The sequence below is a fragment of the Selaginella moellendorffii genome, unplaced genomic scaffold, assembly GCF_000143415.4.
Source record: "Selaginella moellendorffii unplaced genomic scaffold, v1.0 SELMOscaffold_40, whole genome shotgun sequence".
Lineage (NCBI taxonomy): Eukaryota > Viridiplantae > Streptophyta > Lycopodiopsida > Selaginellales > Selaginellaceae > Selaginella > Selaginella moellendorffii.
Window position 1 is genome coordinate 558,725 of NW_003314301.1, and position 14,775 is coordinate 573,499.

Here is a 14,775-nt window from a genome sequence, read left to right on the forward strand (position 1 = left end):
AATAAACACCCTTGGAATCATCTTCTAAGAATATATCCAGATCCACATGTCTGCAACATTTTCATTGTATCCATGGTGCCCTCCAAAATCCAAAAAGCCTTCAAGCCATCATCTTCCTGCTGAGCTTCTGAAAAACCCACACTTCCAACGGCCTTCACAAGAGTTTTGGGTGAAGGCTGGCCCATATGGCTGTCCAATACATATACAAACTTTTGCTTCATTGACTTCGGTGATCCCTGCGGCAGAAGGATCACCAGTGACGCACAGCAATGTCATTCGTGAGACTGAGCGCCAAGAATGTGATCCGGATCCTCCACTGCAAACATCTCCACTCTCATATTCTGGGACAAGCCAAGTAGTGTTCCTCTTTGCGCACTGCTCTCATAGAAAGATGATCAAGAGATGGTATGATGAAGCATACTTAACTTGATCGCACAATTTCCATGACTAGCAGTTCTTCCGTTTCGTTTCAGCTGAAAGTAGTGTGCATTTCTTTCGATCAATCTAAAACTTGCAAAGACTTTACCTGGACCAGGTGGCTGAAGAAAACGTCTATTTTAAATTGCAAAAAGCTTGATCCATGCCTCGCTGGTTCCCTGACACAACAAAGCCACTGTAATCAACCAATTGGATCAAGTTTAATTTTAATATAGATATATTATTTTCCAATTTAATGATTTCTATTTTTGGCTAAAATTTTAAGGACCACTACATGTTTCCTTCTCGAATAAATTGCAAAATGCGGCAAACAAGAGCGATGCCTTCTCTGAGCTCGTCCGTCTGTGAGGAATGGCTGGCATGCACTTTTGGTTGCTAGCTCAAACAGGTCTCTAACATTTTCTTGTGGCTCGCTGTCACTAAAATTCGTTTTTAACTATTGCTAGTTCTTCATCGTCCAATTTGATGAGGCCAAGAACATCTCTCCCAATATTTCTCCAAGGTAGCGGATAAGGTGCGCAGTTGGATTCACCCATGCCTTTACACCCTTTCTCAGGACAGAGGCAATGTTATTGGGGTAACTTACTACAAAGGCACAATCCAAAGCAGCCTGATAAGCTTATTTTGGATCATCACATATCTCGATTGACAAACTGAGAGCCTTGTAAGAACTTCCTTCTCGTAAACATATGGTTTTTCAGCAACGTCTGGATGCTCGTCGATTATATCGCGGAAGATCTTCTGTCCACGATAGCACCTTCTCAAACACCCCAATCCCACGTTTATAGCCCAAAGTTTTCATCGTGTCCATGGTGTCCAAAATCGTATCACAGACAAAATGATCTTTACAGTCAAAAGAAAATGCAATCGCTCGCGTGAAAGTCTCCTCATCACACGTCTCATCCAAAGATTCCAGCGCCTTGAATGCCAAGCGTTCGTCAAGAAGCCTTCGGACCATTGTGTTATTGCGCCTCTTCCCGCTCAGATTGTGAAAAATCAACGCGTCAAGCGGCAAGTCCGAGAAGAGTTGTGGACATTCTTCGTGGCGGCCAAGCCCATGGCACAGATGCCTGTCCAATTCCAGCTTTTCTACCACCACCCACGCACTTTGCATCTTTCCAGCCCTAACTCGACTTACCACCTTTGTATATATAATATATCGCATCTTAACCAGGTTTTACCACCTTTGACTTATAACTTCTTAATCCTTCAGGAAATTCTTGCAAAGCTCACTAAGCTGCTGCCTATCCTCTTTAGCCGCTTCTAGCGAAGCCTTTGCTTCATTGGCTTCAGTGATCTGTGAGGCAAATAGGATCAAATCCAAGTAAAGAAAAGCAACTTACCGAGAGAGCCTGCGAGGCACGACGCGATTCGATTATGTCGAGCAGCACATCCTTGGTGAACTCCGGGTGGCCTTGAATGCCAAGAATGTGATCCTCCACCGCAAACATCTCCACTCTCGTGTTCTGGGACGAGCCAAGCAGTGTTCCTCCCGGCGGCAGCTCAAGAACCTTGGATTCAAATAGATGATCGATCCAGGCAAGAGATGATAACGAATCACACTTACTTGATCGCGATGGCTTTGCAGGACTCGCAGTCTCTTCGGGATGTTCCTTCCATATCGCTTCAGCTGAAAGTGGTCGTTAGTGTACATTTCTTTCAAGCCAACTTCCCATCCCACGGGAGCTCTTCCAGTCACTCCTCCAAGCGCGCGGCTCAAAACCTTGAAAGAAACAACCAAAGCTCGCGACCGATCATAAACTTGCAAATGCTTTTACCTGGTGGCCGAAGCAAACGCCGAGAATTCTCTTTTTCTCTTCGTGTAGATCGCAAAGAACTCCACAGAGCTGCGTGATCCATGCCTCGTTCCCGTGCGCATCGTGCGCGCTCCCAGACACAACAAAGCCACTGTAATCAGCCAATTGTTCCTCGCTGGGGAAAATCCCATCCACAATGCGGAAAGTCTCCCATGTCTCACCAGGATGGCTCAAGAGCTTGACGAGCAGCGCTCCATAGCCGCCGTGCTTGCGCTCTGTGTAATCCGTGCCATAGCCAGCCACAAACACCGCGAATTTCTTGCCAGGAGCTCCCGCGGTGGCCGCCGCCGCCGCCACCGCTCCAGGGTGGAAGCTAGACGCGGCGGGAGAGACGAGCAGCCCCAAAACCATGCTAGGGCTCTTCTACAAAAATGCCAGGTCATCAAACTTTAAGCCACGTCATTCAGCTATTTTGCCACATATATATACATATTATATATGCTATTTTCCAACGCAGTTCCCACAGTTACCAGTTTTGAGGCAATCCGGATCATTTGCATAGCAGCCGTCACAAATACAGAAATCTAAATACAGCAGAATTTTATCTTTTAATACCTCGGTTCTAGCAAATACCCTACTGAATCAAAGTGGCCAGAGGTTATTTACAAGCCCAATTGGATCTTGGGAGTTCCCACAGTAACCAATTTCGAGGCAATCTGGATCATTTGCATAGCAGCCGTCACAAATGCAGTATTTATTGAATATTTTGTCATTGGTGTTATTGCAGTTGTGTTGAGGATGAATTTTAAAGGATTCTGAAACACCACATAAGAAATCTAGAATTTTATCTTTTCTTACCTTGAGTTCCAGTTCCATTGCTGCTAATTAGCAAGCAAAACAGTAGAACACAAACTAGAGTCCATGCCTTTGCCATCTTTGCTTCTTCCTTTTCTTCTGAGCAAATTGTGAGAAAGTGGTGCCATTTCATTCATGTATGTGATTTCCTGGGTTGCATCTGTGGGCACACTGATTTGTGATACCTTTCGAAAGTTGCTGAGTGGTTCTCGAGTTTTCCAAAGATGCTCAGTTTTGGCATATTAAATTTTAAGAGAAATTGCCTGCTCTACTCAATGGTTTGACTTATCTATTTAATATGTATATGATTTAATTAGTAACTATACATTTATAATTTTATTTTAAATGTATACATACGGATTTCGATACAAATAATCTAAAATGTTACGATTTAACTTTATAAACAGTAATTATGCTAAAACTTAAAACCAGCTACAACTCCTTGCGTTTTGAAATGGACAAAACGTATGTGCTTTGTGAACTCAGCCCTGGCGCTTGTCCTTAATTACAAACATAAATATAACTCTTCAGTCCTTTCACATAAAAGCCATGGCCAAGGTATCACTTGTAATTTGTGTTTTACTCGTTTGCTTGCTGGTAAGCAGCAGCGCATCTGATCAAGGTAAGGAATGGAACATCTACTCTATCATAATATTTCCTGTCTCCATATTTTTAATCTGTGAACTAGACATGGACTCTCGTGAGATTGATCCTCAACACCACGATCATTGTATTTGTGATGGCTGCTGGGCTGGAGAAACCGCTTGCGAGGTCAAGGGCGTGTGTGGCGAATGCGTTGGAAAAAAATAATCAAGCTTTTTAAACTGCTAATGTTATAGCAAACCAAAAGTCAATGTAATATCAAATCCATAGTTTCGATCTTTACCTGGAGAGAAACGCTCGAGAAGTCGCTAGACAAAACAGAAAGAAGATAAACCTCAGCGAGAACTTTGAAAAGACTTTCCTGGAGGAACCGACTCTGCCTCAAGTTGTAATTCTCGCCGCCTTCGTAGAAGCCAGTTGCGATGCATTTGTCTCCCGACAGACCAAGCGCACGCACGAGAGAGAGAGAGAGCCTGTAAGAAACTACGCCCCGCGAGCTGTAAGTAAGCTGGACCACATAAGCGATAGACATGAGAAGAATTTGATAAACTTACTTGTGTTGGCGCTCGACTAGACAAGTATGCCGACCTTCCACATAAAAAACCTTTGCACGAAGCAGCGTTGTCTCCTCACCGTGTTGAGTTGCCGCGCTATAAATTGCTCGCTTCGAAAGGTACTGGATACTTCTCTTTCTTCTCTCTGCCTTGAAGTTGTGGAATCGAGAGCTTCAGCTATGGCTAGAATTCCTGCTGGCTGCTTCTTCCTGATGGTAGTGCTGCTTCTCCAGATGCTCGCCGGTGCTCGATCGGCTTGTAACCAGGCTGAAATCTACGAGAAGTGTGTCCCCTGTGTCAAGTTTGGGTCCGTCATGGAGAAGCCCGACGTCAACTGTTGCAACGCCGCCAAAACGATGACTCCCGACTGCTTCTGCAGCATGCTGATTGCCACCAAAGGACGACGAGCAAATTCGGTGATGAAGTCTTACGTTTCCAGCTGCAAGTTTCGCGTTGCTCCAGGCTTCAAATGCTACTAAGTAGAGGTCTTCCTTCCTTCTTGATGTCTCTTTTTTTTTTCCATGTTCCTGTACATGTTGTCAGTGCTCTCTACTCTTGAACAAAGCAATAGAAAGTAAATATCTTACCTGAATGATCGATCTATCTCTCCATCATGTCGTCTGACGGCAGGCTGACTTTCTCGCTCTGTTGATCCGTCTTGTCGGTTAAGAGGAGAAGCTGCTTGGACTCCTCCTCCTCTCTGAGCAAGCTTTCTTGCAGGAGCTCGAGAAAAGCCACGACTTTACCCATGGAAGGACGTCTTGAAGGCCAATCGGAGGTGCAGTGAAGCGCCAGTTGCATCATTTGCACTAGAACTGGTCCCGAAGAGGGGCTCAAAGACACGAGCTCGCTGTCGAAAGTTTCCATGCCTTTGCCTTGCTGGTTCATAGCTTTCACCCATGTAGTCACGCTTACAATCTCTCCCAGGTTCCCCAAGACGAGTGGCTTTCTTCCCGTGAGCAGCTCCAGGAGAACGATGCCAAAGCTATACACGTCTGTTTTCTCCGAGAGTCTGCACGTCGAAACCACCTCCGGGGCGATATATCCCAAAGTTCCGGCTATGCCTGTCGTGAGATGAGTGGCATTGTTCTCGACGAGCCTCGCCAGTCCAAAGTCGGCGATGTGAGGCTCCATGTCCGAGTCTAGTAAAATGTTGCTCGACTTCACGTCCCGGTGGATGATTCTAGGCGAGCAGCCTTCGTGCAAGTAGAGTAGGCCTCGAGCAGTCCCCACAGCAATTCTAAGACGAGCCATCCAGCTTAACAACGTTGATGGAGAGGCAGAGGCGACACCACCACCGTGGAGCACGTCGTGCAAACTTCCACATGGCATGTAGTCGTAAAACAGGAGTTTTTCCTGAGCGCTGCAGTAGAACCCCTTGAGCGACATCAGGTTCCTGTGCTTGATGAGACCAAGAGTGCTTATCTCCGCTTCAAAAGATGGATCATTCGCAACGTTCTCGTTTCGCAGCCGCTTCACTGCCAAGTGCGAGCCATCGGGTAAAACTGCATCGTAGACGGCTCCAAAGCCGCCCTTTCCCAGCAAGTGGGAATCGTCAAAACCGCCTGTTGCAGCAACGATGTCGTCGTAGTCGCAAACAAAGTTGTTGACGAACACCACCATCTTGCCGGGAACATTTTCTGACGGATCATACGTGACTTGAACTGGACGCAAATGGAACCACTTGGCCAGCAAAACAACGAAGACCAGCACCGCCAACACTGCCACAGCCGGCCCGAGTACTGTAAGCCATTTCTTCCAGTTGTGAAAGTCTGCAAGCGTGTTAGCAGCCTCCCCTGTTGGATCTGCTGCTGAACACCTCGGGAAAGGGAGCGGAGGACCGCAGAGCCCGGTGTTTCTAGTAAAAGAATCCGCCTGGAACCTCAAGAAACTTCCGAGTCTCGGTATCTCCCCAACAAGCCCGTTGCTCGAGAGGTTGAGGAGCATCAAACTAGAGCAGTTGCAAAGAGTTGGCGGAATTGTACCAGTGAAGTTGTTCTTGTCCAGCAGCAGCACCCTTAAGAACAATAGAGAGCCAAGACTCGAAGGTATGTTGTCGGACAGTCGGTTAGAGCTCAGGACAAGCTCGCGAAGGTCACGTATCGCACCGACTCTGGCAGGAATGCTACCGGAAAGCATGTTTCCTTCCAAGTTCAGCACCTGTAGTTGAGCTAGCGAGTCCAAAGTTGGAGGTATGACTCCCGTCAGCTTGTTGTGGGCCATGCTTGCGAATTGGAGAATAGGAAGTGTTGTCAACTCCGTCGGAATCGAGCCTTTGAGAGCGTTATCGTTGAGAGCCAGGGATAGAAGGCTCTTGCAGAGCCCGATTTGCGGTGGAATCTTGCCTGTCAACCCGTTGAAGCTCATGTCTAACGTTTGAAGGTGCGTCAACAGGCCGAAACTTTCTGGTATGGTGCCTGTCAACCTGTTGTGTCCCAGCCGGATAGCAATTAAGCCCGAGCAGTTCCCCAAACTCGACGGTACTTTGCCTTCAAGTTGGTTGTTTTCCAAAACCAGAGAAGCCAGGAACGAAAGGCTACCGAGCTCCTCTGGAACAGTGCCCGTCAGGAGATTATCCGCAAGGTTGAGCACCGTCAAGAGCGAGCAGTTCCCAAGCTCGGGTGGAACAGGGCCAGAAAGATAATTTCCGCTCAAGTCCATGGCCGACTGGTCCGAAACAAAGTGGACGTGCTCTGGAAGGCTGGAGTAGAGAGGAAACTGCAGCAGACCGAGTTCTGGTGGGATTGCACCGCTTAAAGAATTGTTGTTGAGGAGAAGCTGCGACAGCCCGGTTAGAGAGCTCAGTTCTCGAGGAATTGTACTTGTGAGGTTGTTGTTTCCCAGGTTTAAAAACCGCAGCGACCGGAGCTGTCCAAGCTCCGGAGGAATACTTCCTTGAAGCTTGTTTTGCTGAAGAAAGAGTGCCTGCAAGTTTGGGAGGAAGCCGAGCTGCTTTGGAATGGAGCCCGTCAACTCGTTGAAATCGAGGTCCACCTGAGTGAGCATTTTGAGGTGCTCGAGGTCCGCTGGAATGTGTCCACTCAAGCTGTTGTTAGGAAGGTACATGAGCCGTAGCGAAAAGAGGAGGCCAACCTCGTATGGAATTGCTCCAGAAAGCCGATTGTATCCCAGTGACAGTACCTCCAAGCGAGAGAGAAGAGAAATATCTGGAGGGATCGGGCCGGACAGATTGTTGAACTGCAAGTCGAGATGAACCAACGACGTCATGTTCCCGAGCTCTGGAGGAATGCCGCCCGAGAGCTGGTTGGAGCTAAGTTCCAGAATCTCCAAGCTCTGTAAGTTTCCAATCTCTGGAGGGATCGGACCCTGGAGATTGTTGGAGAAGAGCCTGATAGCCGGAGGCCCGTTGAAGTACGCGTTGGTCGGATTCGAGGAGCAATACTTTTGAAGACAAGGCAGAAGGCCAATCTCGGGTGGTATCAATCCCGACAAATTGTTAGAGTCGAGGTAGAGCACGCGTAGCACCGGAAACGATCCAATCGCAGGAGGGATGGAACCCGAGAGACTGTTCTCCGACAGCACCAGAGCTTCCAAGTTGGTCAGGTTGGCGAGTGTTTCAGGGATGCTACCTGTGAGCTCGTTGGAGAAGAGTAGAAGAACTGCCAGCTTCTTGAGCCTGCCTAGCTCCGGTGGTATCGGTCCAGTGAGATAGTTGCTGTGGAGGTAGAGTGCCTCCAGGGCCGTTAAGTCGCAGAGCTCGGCTGGAATCTTTCCAACAAGCTGGTTTTGCTGGAGATAGAGCACTGTAAGCTGTGTCAAGTTCCCAATCTCTGGAGGAATAACACCAGTGAGGCTGTTGTTTGCAAGTGAGAGTGCCTAGAAGATGGCAAAGTCAGAACAAACTCCAAAGAATAGAGAGAACTTTTTTATTCTTCTTGAATGAAAACCATACCTTGAGCTTTTGAAGAGATCCAAGCTCCACTGGAATCGTTCCCCACAGGAGATTACTCGAGAGATCGAGCGATACCAAGTTTTGGAGAATGCTGAGCTCCACTGGGATTCTCCCCGAAAGCCTGTTCCCGGGAAGAGCTAGCTTCTCGAGCTTGGAGAGAGAGCCAATATCACCCACCAGGAAGCCACCATCGAGAGAAGCCTTTGGCAGCACGATCGACACGACTTGGACGAGGCCAGTGGAGTTGTCCCGGTGGCATTTGATCCCCACCCAGCCCTGCGCGCCGCAGGGCGTCCCCTTGGATGGATCCCAGCTCACCAGATGCTCGGCCATGTCGTTCCAGGCGGATTTGAGCGCCAGTAGCGCCCACGTCTCCTCCTCCACCTCGAAGCTCTTGATCGGGTCGGCATTCTCGTCCACAATCTCGCTCCCTGCAGCGCATATCACGAATCCCAGGGTTAGAATCGCGATGAAAGGCGCCAGATCGCTAGTCATTGCGAGCGCAAGATCAATCTATCGATCGATCACACCGCGAGAAATATTTTCACATTTCTCGCGATCTCGACGATGATTCCTAGCTCCCAGCCGGATAAAACCAGCGATCGATCAAGAACGCGAAATATTTTCACACATTCCGCTGTCCTCGATCTATCTGCGATGATTTCTAGCTCCCAGCCGGGGGATCACTCACCTCGTTATCAAGCGCGTCGCAGAATCCGGAGAATGGGAAGAGCGTGGCGCCAGCATTCCACGATCTTTTTCCTTGCTCTCCCAAGAACCCTAGTTCTTCCATTCTAAACAGAGAACTTTATAGTTTTACATTGGTCTTTTCTCTGTCTTATTTTTTACACGTCGCCGAGATGGAGAACTTGGAATGGAGCTCTCTCCACCGGATTGGGAGAAGCAGCCTCAAAATTCTTGGCAGTGGCATCGAAGTTCTTGATCGCAGCGCTCAAAGCAATGCTTGGAACGTTTTCTTTGCCATCGAAATCGATGCTCTCGCGTCTAAGTTACAAAGAAAAACTTTAGAAAGCTCTAAACCAAAGAAGCTACGTACCTCGGACTTTCATCACACACTTTGCTTGCTGATAGTGAGCTTCTCCTGCGAGGAAGATGAAAGAAATGTAAATCTTTGCAGGAAAGAAAGCTAGTGGTTTGATCGACTAAGTACCTCGAAGAACGCACGGAGCTGACCGGCGAGGCGTCGTCCTTGCCAATCTCCAGCAGCGCTTTTCCCTCCTGGAGAAGATTTTCGTGGAGCATGAGCATCTGCTGGACCAGGCATTTGCCGTTGAGCTGCGCCCTCTGAAGCTCGCACTGGATCTCTTTCAGCTTGCTGCTGGTGATGGACGCATCCTCGTGAGAGATCGACAAGTCCCACTCGAGTCTCTCGATCTCCTTCTCGAGCCTGCGTTTTTCTACCCGGTAGTCCTCGATGCTGCCCGCGTCCTTGTCGTGCTCGAGCTTTAGCTGACTTAAGCACGACTCCAAGTCCAAAAGCTCCTCCTCTTTCACTTTCACCTCGTTTTCCAGCTCCGCACACCTGTTTTTGAGTTGCACTCGTTCCCGTTCGGCTCTTTCGAGGTTGGCCTTGGCTTTGGACACCTCGATGAGTCCCAGCTGCTGTACTGCCCACTCCGATGCGTCCAGCCTCTCATCTTTGTCTTGAGCAAATGCCATGAGCTGCGCCAGCATGGACTCCAGTTCCTTGATCTTGGCATTCGCTCCTTCCATCTTTGAACTGATCTGATTCCCAAGATCAACTTTGAGCTGCAGGCCCGAAACCATCTCCTTGCTCGATGCAAGCTTGGACTCTGCGCTGGTCAAGTCGCTGAGAAGCTGTTGTCCTCTTGCTTCGCTCCTCTTCAACTCTTCGGCAACCTTCGAGACCTTCACTTGCAAGCTTTGGACCGTAAAGTCCAGGTGGCTGTTTTTCTCAGTGAGATGCTGGATCTCTTCTTTCGCACAAGCTAGCTGGCTCTCCCGGTTGCCAAGTTCCTTGACCACAAGGTCCATGTCTGCAGACTTCGCATGGAGCTGGTCAACACCTTCCTTCAGCTGAAACTCAGTGGCAGATAGCCTCCCTTTCAAGGCTTCCACCTGCTGAGCGCTTTCGGCCCGTAGAGAGACCAATTCCTCTTCCCGGGAAGCCAAAGTCACGCCGAGAAGATCGCGCTGAGCCTTGCAGCTATCCAACTCCGCGACCGTCTTCATGAAAGAGCTCTCCATTATCTGAAGAGCCGTCTGCATGGCTTCGGCTGCCTCTCTCTGAACCTTTGCTTCCAGCTCCGTACGACTTAAGGTAGCACACTTGTCTTCGAATGACGATGAAAGTTTCCCGAGCTCGCTGATAAGATCCTCCTCCCTTATTCGCCAGCAATTCTTCCTGTCCTCCAGTTCAACCATAGCCTGCTTAAGCCCAGTGATTCGTTCCTCTGATTCTCTTTTCTCCCTGCAAGCGACTTCCAAAGCTTCCTCCGTCTCAGCCAATTTTGTTTCGACCGTCGCAAGCTTTTCGTCCAGAGCTGACCATTCCGCTTGTCGCGCCTTCAGGGAAGCTTCTAAAGCCTCAATGCTCGTTCTTGAAGTTTCGGCTGCCGAGTCCAGTGTCACCTTAAGGTCACGGAGCTCGCGAAGTTCGTCACTGATGCAGCAGAGCTGAGACTCTTTCTCCTCAAGAACCTTGGACATGAGCTCCATCTCTTGATCTCTCATGTTCAAACAGCTCCAAGCGTCTGTCAGTTGAGAATCGGATATCGAGAGCTTCTCCCGGAGAAGCTGAGCTTCCGAAGCTGCTGCTGTCCGTAATTCCTCCTGCTCCTGCTGGCTTGAGCTCAATGCTGATTCCAATGCATTGCGTTCATGCATGCAACGCTGCAACTTTCCAACCTCTTCCTGCAGAGATGACTCCAAGTCTTGGCATCTTGCTTTCAGCCTGTCTACCTCCATAACAACAGATTCCAAAGCAGCATTTCGATCTTCAAGAGAAGAGGACAGTGCAAACACTTCGTCCGTAAGAGCGCGTTCTTTCTTCTCCCAGTCGGATTTTCGGATCTCAAACTCAACCAGCGATTGCCTGAACCTTTGAGCCTCCTGCTGCAAGTTCTCGTTGTCCTCGAGTAGAACTGTAAGTTCTTCATCCTTTTTAGTCAGGCTGTTCTGCGATTGCGTAAGTTTCTCTGAAAGATCCAGCAGCTGTGCTGCAGATTCAGCCAAGCGAGAGTCCAGTGTCTTCTGTAGGCGCTGTGCTGTTGTGTTGAGCTTTTTGTTTTCTCGTCGTAATTGTTCGACCTCTTCGGACATGGCCCCGAGCTTCTCGTCTTTGATGTTCGCTTCATTCGTCAAAGCCTCCAGTTCTTCGGTCTTCGTCTTCAACCGACTGGCTAATGTTTCTAAGCGCGACTCGACCGCTGAGAGCTGCAAAACCTTCTGTTGTCGCTCATTCTCATCCTGTAGTGCTTTCAACTCTCCTTCACAAAACTCGAGAGAAGTTTGAAGATCCTCACACTTCTTCCGGTAGCACTTGAGCTCCTCAACCTTTTCTGTCAAACAGGTTGCCAGCTCCTTACATCGTTCCTTTGCATCCCTTGCGTCCTTGGTGGCAGATTTCAAAGCGGCGCATTTTTCTTCGAGAGAAATAGCGAGCTCCTGAACCTGACGAGTAAAGCTTTCCTCCTGTTTGATCCATTCAGCTTTCCTTTGCTCAAACTTCTGCACGGTCTGTTTCAGCAGCTCATTCTGCTCGACCAAAGTCTTCCTGGTTTTCAGTAGCGACTGCAGCTCTTCCTCCTTCTCACCAAGCTTCCCATGCAAAACGCTCACATTTGCTTCCAAGCTCGTTACTTCGGCTTCTTTCACGCACAGGCGTTTGCTCTGACCAGCTACTGTCTCTTCGAGTCTCTCGATCGTCGACTGCATGCCACGAGCTTTTTCGCGAAGCTCGACAACATCTTCGTTGAAAGAAACGAGCTGTGTATCTTTGCTCTGGACGTCCTTCTTCAATGCCTCGAGCTCCACATCCTTTGCTCGAGTTCTCTGCTCGAGGGTCTGCTCCAATGCCCGACACAGCTCCCTGTGCTTCGCAGCATCGGCAACAGCATCACCCAAAGCACCAAACTTCTCCTCTAGCGCGAAAGATAGCCTCTGGATCTCTTTGAGCGAAGCCTCTTCCTTCTCTACCGACAAGCTTCTCTGCCTCTCGAGGTCCTTCACAGCGTCACATAGCCCATCAATCTGCTCGCGAAGGGACTTGTTCTTTGCAGCCAATGCCGTTGTCTCGTCCTCCTTCTCGCCCAATCTCCCCTCCAAGCCTAAGATTTCCACTTCTTTGCGACCCAACCCCGATTCCAGCCCCCGGATCCTCTCCTCGAGCCCACCCAAGGCCGATTCTAAAACCCTATTCCTCTGCCCGAGGCGGAGTACCTGATCGTTGAGAGCCGCGATCTCCCCGTCCTTGCTCTCGAGCAGAAGATCCATTGCCCCCAAATTTGTCAGCTACACCTGCGACCAAAAGATTTCAAGCGCCGAGCTGAGCTCCAGATCTAAGCAATGCGCGAATCCATCGTACCTCTAGGCGTCGGCGCCGCATCCACGCGCCACCGCTTCCTCTCGCCAAGCCCTAGCGACGAGATCTTCCCGCTTTAGCAGCCATTTCGAAAATGCTCTATCCCGAGGTTAAGGTTAAAAGAAAAGCTTTGTATTAACTTAGGTGTAATAAAACATTCAGTTTAAGAAAAACTCTTTTTTACTGTCGCTGCCTCTTTGGTATAAGGCGAACTGGTTCTTCAGTGATCACGGCAGTATCCCTGCTCGCAAGATCAAATTCCTTCTCGGCTTTTATATCGACATTCCGGCCTCTCTTATTGCAGCTCTTGCCTTGGTCGTCGATCATCGAGTTTTTCCTGGGAGAAAAACGTACAATCTCAACGATCTTTGAATCAAATTAAAGAACAAAGCGTACCTGAGAACTGGAAGCTCGAGAGAATTGAAATTCTTCCCTGGAGACGAAGAGCAAAGTTTCTTGTCGTCGTGACCACGAACAAGGCTGCTCTGGAGCGAGAGCATCTTCTCCATAAGATCTTTGGTGTTCATCTTCGTTCTCTGGAGCTCCAGATGGATCTGTTTGAGTTTGTCGTCGTGACGAGAGATCACGACGTGGTTGTTCTTGAGCTCGTCGAAACCGGCGATTCGTGATAATGCTGCGTCGTGATCTGCCTTCAAGCCATCGTACTTGGCTTGAGCTAGCTGCAAGTTTTCCTTCATCGTCTCGGCCTCGCCTTCGACCTTTCTCAACTGCTTTCGCAGCAGTCTCGAGTATTTCTCCATGTCCGCCAGCTCGTCCTCCTTGAACTGAAGCTTCTTCTCTAGCTCGCAAATCTCCTGTTTGAGCTGGACGTGATCCTTCTCGGCTTGAGCTAGGCTGGCCTTAATCTTGGACACCTCGAACAATCCCAGCTGCTGCACGGTCCATTCGGAAGCATCCAGCTTCTCGTCCTTCTCTCGAGCGAAAGTGATGAGCTCACCCAGCATGGACTCGAGCTCCTTCATCTTCGCATTTGCTCCATCCAGCCTCTCAGCCACCTCGTTGCCAGGATCAATACTCGTCCTTAAATCCGAAACCACTTCCTTGTTGTACGCAAGGCTGGTCGCCGCGAGCATGCCCTTCAAGCGATGGCGTTCTTCTTGAGCCTCCCGGATCTCCTCCACAAGCTTCGACGTTTTCTCACGTAAATCCCCGGCCTCCTCCTTCAAACTGGAAAGCTCGGCGTCCTTTGCGAGGAGAACTTTCCTCAAGGACACATTTTCCACCAGTTTTTCTTGGAGCTCACTCGTAGCTCGATCCATTGTTTGCCTCAAGGACTGGAGCTGAGCGTCATAGGCCATTTGGGATGCTTCGCGAGCTTCTCTGCTACACCGCAGCTCCTCGATCTTTTCTCGCAGCGAGCTTTCCATCGCGCGCGACCTGTCTTTCTCGATCCTAGCCTCCACACAAGCGCTGTTCCACTCCACGCATTTGTCCTCAAGTTCCGAGGCCAGCCCCTGGATCTCATTCACGAAAACCTCCTCTTTTCTGCTCCATTCGGATTTCTTCTCCTCCCATTCTTTCTTGAGCTCCAGAATCACCCGATCTTTCCCCTCGCTCTCTCTTGCTAGCGCGGCCACTTCTTTCTGGTTGTCATCGATTCTTCCCTGTGACGCCCCCAACTTCTCCTCAAAGCTCAAGACCTGGGCTTCTTTGTAGGTGAGGCGCGTCTCCAAGGCGCGCACTCTCTGCTCCAGGGCCGCGTGCTTCTCCTGGAGCTTCCGAAATCCATCTTCCTCCTCGTCGGACTCCTCCGATTCTTTCGCTGCCGCTGGACTCTTGCTCGGATCGCCCAAGCCGAAGCGCTGGAAGCTCCTCTTCCAGATCTCGACGCTGAAATTCATCGCATTCTCGAGCTAGCCATCCTGCATTCCCGCGGATGGATCTGGGGCGCCTACCTGGAGATCGCCAAACCCTAGCGCCTCGACGATGTCGTGTGGGCGGGAGTGAGAAGACATGCTTCACACTTAAAGAATGATTCTTGTTCTCTCCACTTCTTGGTCTTCTTTAACGCGTCCCTGGCAGGAATCGAACCCCCGACAGTACCAAGCTAAAGATTTTTATTTTTAAATT

The 14,775-nt window shown here is 49.5% G+C and overlaps 3 protein-coding genes across 3 annotated transcripts; all 3 read right to left on the reverse strand.

The window, feature by feature from the left end:
- Positions 1-1,553: 1,553 nt before the first annotated feature.
- LOC9633809 (gamma-glutamyl peptidase 5) lies at positions 1,554-2,616 on the reverse strand. Its single transcript, XM_002979258.2, has 4 exons — positions 2,217-2,616; positions 2,006-2,161; positions 1,782-1,949; positions 1,554-1,735 (listed from the first exon to the last, which is right to left on the reverse strand). The coding sequence occupies exons 1-4, from the start codon at positions 2,604-2,606 to the stop codon at positions 1,640-1,642; spliced, it is 810 nt and encodes a 269-aa protein (XP_002979304.1). The 5' UTR covers positions 2,607-2,616; the 3' UTR covers positions 1,554-1,639.
- Positions 2,617-3,611: 995 nt separating this feature from the next.
- LOC9633810 lies at positions 3,612-12,752 on the reverse strand. Its single transcript, XM_024684166.1, has 9 exons — positions 12,688-12,752; positions 9,292-12,620; positions 9,178-9,222; positions 8,969-9,125; positions 8,121-8,633; positions 4,795-8,044; positions 4,208-4,734; positions 3,937-4,150; positions 3,612-3,874 (listed from the first exon to the last, which is right to left on the reverse strand). The coding sequence occupies exons 2-6, from the start codon at positions 12,594-12,596 to the stop codon at positions 4,808-4,810; spliced, it is 7,257 nt and encodes a 2,418-aa protein (XP_024539934.1). The 5' UTR covers positions 12,597-12,620; positions 12,688-12,752; the 3' UTR covers positions 3,612-3,874; positions 3,937-4,150; positions 4,208-4,734; positions 4,795-4,807.
- A 42-nt stretch (positions 12,753-12,794) lies between these two features.
- On the reverse strand, positions 12,795-14,661 carry LOC112349589 (fibrinogen- and Ig-binding protein-like). The gene is made up of 2 exons (XM_024684247.1): positions 13,081-14,661; positions 12,795-13,021 (listed from the first exon to the last, which is right to left on the reverse strand). Exons 1-2 carry the CDS (start codon positions 14,544-14,546, stop codon positions 12,865-12,867), a joined length of 1,623 nt encoding a protein of 540 aa, XP_024540015.1. The 5' UTR covers positions 14,547-14,661; the 3' UTR covers positions 12,795-12,864.
- Between the last annotated feature and the right edge of the window lie 114 nt (positions 14,662-14,775).